This window comes from Otolemur garnettii, unplaced genomic scaffold (genome assembly GCF_000181295.1).
Source record: "Otolemur garnettii isolate 467f Iridium unplaced genomic scaffold, OtoGar3 scaffold00091, whole genome shotgun sequence".
In the NCBI taxonomy this organism is placed as follows: domain Eukaryota; kingdom Metazoa; phylum Chordata; class Mammalia; order Primates; family Galagidae; genus Otolemur; species Otolemur garnettii.
In genome coordinates this window covers 5,982,539-5,991,733 of record NW_003852486.1, presented here as the reverse complement: position 1 = coordinate 5,991,733, position 9,195 = coordinate 5,982,539, and the positions used below count along the sequence as shown (strand labels likewise).

At 47.7% G+C, this 9,195-nt stretch overlaps 1 protein-coding gene across 1 annotated transcript in view; it reads right to left on the bottom strand.

Annotated features, from left to right (window-relative positions):
• ZNF132 (zinc finger protein 132) overlaps window positions 1-3,057 on the bottom strand; it is an 8,548-nt gene extending 5,491 nt beyond the window's left edge. The window contains 3 exon segments of the mRNA XM_003795346.1: window positions 505-584; window positions 586-671; window positions 2,998-3,057. Coding sequence (XP_003795394.1) covers window positions 505-584; window positions 586-671; window positions 2,998-3,057 — 226 coding nt within the window.
• Window positions 3,058-9,195: the final 6,138 nt, after the last annotated feature.

Sequence of the window (9,195 nt, the reverse complement as noted above, 5' to 3'; positions counted from 1 at the left end):
TGGAGGTTGCTGTGAGCTGTAATGCCACGGCACTCTACCCAGGGGGACAGCTTGAGGCTCTGTCTCAAAAAAAAAAAAAAAAGTATCTAAACTTAAAGTTTCTAAAAAAGTATCTAAACTTTATGGTTTATCTCAATAAAGCTTTAAAAAAAAAAATCTCATGGGGTAAAGAGACAGAACATGGGCATGCCTCATACGGGATCACCCAGACAGGAATTGATCAGGTTTAATGTGATGCATTAGGCAAACTGGAGATGCTTAATCCCCAACCTCTGCCCCATATGGCTCCTGGGCAAGTTTTAAGGAATGTTCATGAGGTTGCTCTGGAAGAGACAGGAGAAATACACTCAGTAGAGTCCTTGCACCCATAATACCTACAGAAGGAAACTTGGGAAGGAAGCCGTATCCATGATCTGGCTTTGGGGTGAACAAAATTTTCTATGAGGAAAAGGTATAGGGGAGAAGCTCATCACCACCATGCTAGGGCAGAGAATGGGGCCTTACCAAGAGAGGTCATGAGCTCAAAGTTCTCTAGCATCACACTGTGGTACAGGTGCCTCTGGGTTACATCAAGGAGTCCCCACTTCTTGGGAGAAGTATATAGCCATATCTTCAAATGTCACAAGGTGCTGCAATGATGGGATAGCTGAGCCAGTAGGCCAAAAGGTAGGCTAAAAAACAAAATAATGGTCAAGTGATTCAGAGTCCTGCCACATCTACTAATGACATCTCTTCTTCTCAGGATCCTCTCAGTCTACCCTCCTCACCCACCCTCAGCTCATCTTCTTCTTCTGGGCTCACCTAAAAGGACAAGCCCTAAAACCACTGGTGCCCCACTGTCATCATAGTTCCACCTGTTACTTCACCCAGGCCAACCCAACCCAGAGGAACAACAGACAGGGGACAGATGGATGCTGTCTCCTTCCTCTTGCTGGCCAGTTCCCCACTATCTCCCAGATCATAACTCCCAAACATTTTGGGCTCTCTTTTTTGCATTAAGTCTCCAGGACCCAGACCCGAGGCCCTGGATCACATTTCCTCACCTTGTCCATGTCACTGTTCAGATCATACTGTCCTTATATCTCCACCCCTCCCCACCACCACAAATCACCCCTCTCCCTGTTTACACCATAGGCATCTCCCTAGCATCCCCATATCTCACTATGCACATACCTGACAAAGGCAACCAGGATCTAGTTCTGGCTCAGGCCTACTAGAGATCTCTAAAACCCCACTGTCAGCGGCAGCCACTACCCTTCAAGTCAATGTTTCTTTTAACCCTCAGCTGGCCAGAACTGTAAGCACATCTCAACTATCTCTACCCTTTGCTACCTCTGCCTTTGTATATGTTATCTTCTCACCAAAGCTATCCTCACTTTTCCTAAAACTCAAATCCCAGACCCACCAGCCCCCACTTTAGGATGGGGACTCAGTTTGGGCTGACCTTTTTATCCTGCTACTCTATTGCTTGACAAAACCCCCAGGCCCTAAGAAGGCAGGCCACAAAAACCTGGTGAGCTATAGAGAAATAAATCAACTTAACCCCAAGTGTCCACTCTCATCTTACCTGTCGCTTCTATACTTCTTCATCTTTTTTCTTTCTTTTTTTAAAGAGTCTCACTCTGGGCTCGGCACCTGTAGCTCAGCGGCTAGGGCACCAGCCACATACTCTGGAGCTGGTGAGTTTGAACCCAGCCCAGGCCTGCCAAACAACAATAACTACAACCAAAAAATAGGTGGGCATTGTGGTGGATGCCTGTGGTTCCAACTATTTGGAAGGCTGAGGCAAGAGAATTGTTTAAGCCCAAGAGTTTGAGGTTGCTGAGAGCTGTCATGCCATGCTGCTTTACCCAGGGTGACACAGTAAGACTCTGCCTCAAAAATAAATAAATAAATAAATAAAAAAGAGTCTTACTTTGTCACCTAGGCTGGAGCACAGTGATGCGATCATAGCTCACTGCAGCCTCAAACTCCTGGGCTCAAGGGATCCTCCTGCCTTAGCCTGTGCCTAGGACTACAGGCATGCACCACTATACCCAGTTAATTTTTCAATATTTGTAGACACAGGGTCTGACTGTGTTGCACAGGCTGGTCTTGAATTCTTGGGCTCAAGTAAACTCCCTGCTCCAGGCTCCCAAAGTGCTGGGATTACAGGCATGAGCCACTGTGCCCAGCCTATACTTCATTTTTATCCTAGGTCTACTTTCTGTTCAGGAGGCTTGGTTACTATCTTAAAGCCAACCCACAGCTGTGTGCAGTGTCCACACACAAACCTCCACCCTTGGATGTCACCAGCCTGGACTTGGCATAATCGCATGTCTAAGTGGCCCACTTGGCACCTCCATTTGGCAGTCTCTGGCATAGCTTAAATACAACATGGCCAAAACCTAAGTCTTTATTTCCCTCCTCAAATCCAACTTCCGCATCCAAAAATATCTAGGGTCAGCTTTGACATCTCACTTTCTGTTATTGCCCTACATTGGATATTCAAAGGCACTCCTTTGTCCAGCCACCAAATGCATACATCTGGACTACTGCTGTCACACCTTCTGGTTTTCCTGCTTCCACCCTCACCATCCCCCAAGTCTGTTCTCCACTAGACATCCACACTGTACCTGTTAACACGGGAGTCAGAGGACCTCCTTCCCCTGCTACAAACCTTGCCTGCCCCCTACTACCGTCAGAATAGAGGCCCAGCTCCTCAGCCTGCCCTTCCAGGACTGACTCGAGCCTCCCTGCTCTCTGTTTCCACCAGACTAAATGGAGATACGCAGTTCCCTGAATACTTGGATTTCATCACATCCAAAGAATTTAAACAAGCTGGTACAGCCTTCCAGATCTCATTCCATAGGATTCCAGAAATGGGGATTCTTCTACATAACCCCCAGCCTGGATTCAGGATGCTGGGGCCCCCGGACAACCACCCACCCAATCGGGGCTTCAGGATAATGAAGACTGGGCTCCCAGGGGGTCGGGGCTGGGATGCCTTCCACTGACCTGCGCCGGACCCATGGGCGACGCTGCGGGCCCAGGAACCCGTGGGCTGGGCGGGGCCATGAAAGGCAGCGCCGGGGTGAGCCCCGCGGGCCGCGCCCAACCCCATTACTAGTTCTTGGTAGTTCATCATAGAGGTTTAGTGATAAAATTGTACAGAATTAAGTGATTCAAAATCAATCATTTTAAGGCGGCGCGAACGCTGGCGGCGGGTCCGCTCAGGGCATGAGGACCAGGGAGCCGCTCCGTGCCCCAGAGACTAAGGCTGAGGGCGGAGGTCCGGAGACGCGTGGCGCTGGTTCCACCTTTGGGAAAACCAAAGCTCAGAGAGGCAGATCCAGCAGCCAAAGGTCACAGCTCAAGAGAAGGTGCGGGATCGGAACCTCCCCCTCCCGGCCAGGAACAGCAAAAGCGCCAGCGACGGTCACGGCATATGCATTGCCGCCGCGCGGCGCCGTCCGGGTCAGAACCCGGCGGATCACCGACTATAACGCTAATACCCTGAGCCAGTCTCTGTGCCGCTGGGTCGTTGCCAAAATGATGAGTTAAGGCGCTTCCCGCGTCTCTGCTCCCGCAGCGCGAACTGCATTACACCGAAGGCTCCGCGCCGTGCTCCGTGCCCGCTTCCTTTTGTTTCTCAGGTCATGTGAGTCATTGGTCTATTCTGTCTGTTGTCCCAGGGTTTGAAAATCACTCCCTCGTATCTCGTGCCTGGTATCTCATTGTTTCAGTTGAAGGTAGATCTGGTCCTTCACACTCCATCTTTGCTGAAAGCAGGTTACCAGTTTATATTTGTATGATTTCCTTTTTTAATTTTTTTTGAGGCAGTCTCACTCTGTCGCCCTAGGTAAAGTGCCATGGGGTAATAGCTGACAGCAACCTCAAACTCTTGGGCTCAAGCGATCCTCCTGCCTCAGCTTCCTGAGTAGCTGGGACTACAGAAGCACAGCACCAGCCCAGCTACATTTTCTGTTTTTGGTAGAGACGGGTCTTGCTCTTGCTCAGGCTGGTCTTGAACTGAGTTCAAGCAGTCCATCTGCCTTGGCCTCCCAGAGTTGTAGGATTACAGGTATGAGCCACTGCCTCTGGCCACCTTTTAAAATTTTTCAATTAGAATAAGAGGGCACCTGTGTATTTTGTTCACTGCTGTCTAACCCAGTCCCCAGCACACAATAGTTGCACCATGGCACTGGTTAAATAACTGAACTAAAAGATTCAGTTTCCTTGCTGAAGTACAAGAGGACACAATATGAGATATGATGGGGATTAAGAATGCTTCCCCTAAGGGAAGATGCTCACTGTTACTTTTTCTGTCATGCTTTTCCTTCTCACATATGCTGCAAAAGCATCAGGTATAACTGTGGGCACGAGCTGGGCTCTGGCACAGGTCCTGTGGAATAGCTCCTATGGTATCTCCTGAGCTCCTATGGTATCGATATGTCAGGCTTTTTGTGGGACCTAGGGTAAACAGAGCTATGGGGCTATATAACAGGCATGGTCTTCACCTACAACTGATCTCCATCTAATGGAAAACACAGAGATTTGACATATAAGCAGGAAAAATACCAGGATAATTCCAAATAGTGGTATTTCTAACAGAGCTCTTAAAGAAACAATACTCGAGACATGACAAAGTGAAGAATGGATCTGCAGAGTGTCCCAACTAGAGGAAACAACAAGGCAGATGCAGAAATGAGGTGTTGTGTCTGAGGAACCACGTCATGCTGGCCCCACAAACTAGGATGAGGACTTTACCTTTTATTACGATGGCACTATGTGTGACAACTTCACTGCTAAAAGGGAGGCCTGGGCTGTAAGAAGTAAGATGGGCTCAGGTTACATTTTATATGCCATTGCATATGCCATGGGGTTAGGAGATACAGGGAAGGGAAAAAGGAGGCAGCTTGGAGGCCGGGGGTGGTGGCTCACACTCGTAATCCTAGCATTTTGGGAGGCTGAGGCAGGTGGATTGTTTGAGCTCAGGAATTTGAGATCAGCCTAAGCAAGAGGGAGACCCCATCTTTAAAAAAAAAAAAAAGAGAGAGAGAGAGAGAGAGAGAGAGTCAGCTTGGGCTTGGATGTATTATCAGCTTATTTGCTGCTCCTGCTGTCTGAGCCTCCAGAATTGTTACAGTATGTATCATTTATCCCAGTCTTTGGCACTGGTCAAAAATTCTGTGTTGGCCTTTGGGGAGCTCTGCTTTGGGTCCCTGCATACCCAGTAGGTGAAGGACTGGCTGATATTGTGGGCACCACTACAGATAGAGAACAGGTAACAGAAAACCCCACTGTAGGTAGCTTCAACAAAAATCATTGCTTATTAGTACATGAAACATCCACTTGGCATTTGGCTTCAGGCACTACTTGGACCTGGGGCTAAAATGATGTCAAAAGGGCTACTTCTGTCACTCAATGCTCTCTTTCTCTGTGGTGGTTCATAGGCAGGCATCCCCATAGGGTCAAGATGGATATTGGCAACCCCACTCTATATATGCTCAGAACCATGAAAGCCTCTTCTGGCATATATCCAAGCCCCATGTCAAGAACTCTTTCCCAATGGGGCAAGGGTCATTACACAAGGTCTACCCATGCTGAGGTGGGATGAAACTCTGTGATTAATGTCTTCTTCACCTTGTTTGGAGGCCTGAGGCCCACATGACTTAGCTCGATTTTAACTCTGATCCAAAGCAGCCTTCCCATGTTGCCAGAAGACAGCTGTCACTCTCAGAAGGGATGACCCAAATCCAGGAGCTGGCCTGATTGCTCAGGATGCTGGAGAGAACATTGGCTGACTTGGCACATGCCTGACTGACTGTAGGCCTGAATCGGTGCTATCCGTCACATGGTCTGCTTCTCTCCCAGTTTCAGGTGACTAAGCAGAAGAGAGTTATTCTGGATACAGTGGGAAAAGCAATGCCACTGGTCCTACTACCTATTATGGGCCAAATGCTATGGGACAAAGGGAACATCATATCTGGGACCTCTGGGCTCCCTCCAACCTGGTCTGCCTCCTATTAGAGAGTCACACTGTTGACCCTGGGACACAGGTATATACTTTATGCCTGTAGTTCTTGTGATCCAACTCTGTATAAAATTACTTCTGGGAAATTCTTTTCAACACTTATGAAATCAAAAGCCTCCACATAAAAATATGCATTTCAGTCCTCTCAGAAAACCAGAAAATGGGGCAACTATATGATGACTCCACCATCTCTGTTCCCCATGCCCTGAAATAGCTCTGCTTCTGTGGCAGCAAATATCAGCAAAATCTAAGGCCGTGGCTGCCACACAGAAAGCAGGAACCCTGGCTGACCCACAAAAGTCACTTCTCTGGATTACAGGATCTACCCTTGTACAGTCCTTGGGTTCCTGCCTATGTAGCGATGGCCTTGAAGTGAATAGCCTAGGGACACTACAGGAATCTTCAAAACTTCTAGATTGTTTCCCCTGGAAGTGACAAGCTTATGCTAGTTGTGCCCATTCTGATGGGGCATGGAGAACATATTCTAGAGAATGTGGCTGTGAAAGGCAGGGGTATGCAGGACTTTTCTGGAGCCACAGAACTGAGTCTTTCCTATGCATGCCACTGTCAGAGCAAACTTGGCAAACATGCAAAATCATACTTTTTCCTCCATAAAGCTTCTGTTTCCATTTTTTTTGTGGTATAATTCCCCCACTGTGGCTGATTTCAAGCTACCCATGTAAAGACACTGCATGTGGAGTTGAACATAACCAGCTCTTTTCAGCCAGTATGATCTGCCTCAGGACATCACCAGGCATATTTCCCTTCTGTCACAGTCATCATCACTCCCTGCCCTTAAACCTGGTGTTTCTGTATCCACTTATGGTTCCTGTGTGGCCACTACAAATCTTCGGGCCAGTGATCGATGCCTACAGAAGCCAAACTCTAGGGTCTTATTCATGGGCAGGTGCCAGGAAACAGTGGCCCCTCAAGGCTGCTGGGGAATATATTCCTGGAACCACAGCTGCCCTAGGATGTACTGAAGATTGCTATATCAAATACCTAATTTCCAAAGTTCTGGGCCCAACAGAAAGTCCTGGCACCTAAGACACATCAATGGACCATGGAGACCTTTAGTCTGTATTGTCTGGGCATGAGCTGGGCTCTGGCAGCTCTTGGGCCACAAGAGAAATGAGGTTAAACTGGACTGTTCCTTGCTGTCCTGCTGTGTGTACTCTGAGCTACAAAGTTAGTACCTGCCTCCCATAAAAGTTCTTTCTCCTCTTTGCATCATCAGAACCCAATTTTCTTTTCACTCTCTCCCCACACACAATGCGCATTTCAAGATTAAAATATGGCTTGAAGCTTGACACCTGTAGCTCAGCAGCTAAGGGCACCAGCCACATACACAGGAGCTGGTGGGTTTGAATCCAGCCTGGGCCTGTCAAACAATGACAACTACAACAAAAAAAAAATAGCTGAGCGTTGTGGTGGGAGCCTGTAGTCTCAGCTACTTGGGAGTCTGAGGCAAAAGAATCACTTAAGCCTAAGAGTTTGAGGTTGCTGTAAGCTGTGACACCATGGAACTCAACCCAGGGTGATGTAGTGAGACTCTGCCTCAAAAAAATAAAATAAAATAATAAAAATAAAATATAGCTTGAATAATAAGGCATTTATTATCACACACTGTGGAGGTAGGGTCCAGGGTTGGGTATTTGGAGACCAGTCAAATCCATTATAAGTGTCCCCTGTAGACTCAACAAAGACCAAAAAGGAAAATCTCTGCATGTCTGCAGCAGACTCCAGATCCTGTTGGAGAGAACTAGGTCAGGACAATGCCTGAACCATGACCCTAGTGGGATCTCATCACTCATGGTTCTCTCCAGGGAACAAGAGGGAGAACACAGAGATCTGTCCCTGAGTATGCCAGGTGCACACTATGGAGACCTGCCAACCAGTAGAGGTGAGATGGCGTCTGGCAGTGGCATACTCTGACAAGGGCCTGGACAGGTTCATAGCTCCTGAATTTGTCCCACAAATTTGGCACTCACAGATAATCTTCCCCTAGAGAGGTGGCTACGATGCATAAATTTCAGCTCGGTGCCTGTGGCTCAAGCTGCTAAGGTGCCAGCCACATACACCTAAGGTGGCGGGTTCAAATCCCCAGCCCGGGCCTACCAAACAACAATGATGGCTACAACCAAAAAGATGCACAAATTTCAATTTTTGACTGATGGTTTCCTTCTGAAACTTCTCACAGAAGTTTTCTCATGAATGAATCCTATTGTGGTAAACAAGAAGGTGCCAGTTAAGTGTTTTCCCACATTGATCACAACCCTAAGGCCTTTCTCTAGTGTGACCTTTCTGGTGCTGAATGAGGCTGGAGCTTTGGCTGAAGGCATTCCTGTGTCCACTGCATTTAGAAGCCTCTTTTCCACTGTGATTTTCTGGTGCTTAGAAAAGTTAGAACAGTAGGGGAAGACTTTTTCACATGTGTTGCATTCATAAGGCTTTTCTCCAGTGTGAACTCTGGTGCTGACTGAGGATAGAGCTTTCACACGCTGGTTGCATTCATTAGGCCTTTTTATGGTGTGAACTATCTGGTGCTTGACAAGGTTAGAGCTATAGCTGAAGGCTTTCCCACTCTGGGCAGCCAACACAGGAGGATCACTTGAGTTCAGGAGTTGGAGACCAACCTGAGCAAGACTGAGACCCCCTTCACCACTAAAAATAGAAAAAATTAGCCAGGCATGGTGATGGGCACCTGTAGTCCCAGCTACTTGGGAGGCTAAAGCAGGAGGAATTCTTGAACCCAGGAGTTTGAGGTTGCTGTGAGCTAGGCAGAGACAATGTCACTCTATCCTGGGCAACAGAGTAAGACTCTGTCTCAAACAACAACAACAACAACAACAACAAAAGGTAAGTGATTAAAGATACAGACTCCAGAGCTGGGCTCTGGAGGTACAAATCCCCACCCCAACTGATAATTATCTCTGTGCACTGAGGCATGTGCTTTGACATTCCTAATAACTAAACTAACATGTAATTGCATGGCTTCCCCTATGATATGGATAAAGGACATATAAAGAGCAGGGAGAGGCCGGGCACGGTGGCTCACACCTGTAATCCTAGCACTCTGGGAGGCCGAGGCAGGTGGATTGCCCTGAGCTCACAGGTTCAAAACCAACATGAGCAAGAGTAGACCCTATTACTCTTTTTTTTTTTTTTTTGAGACGGAG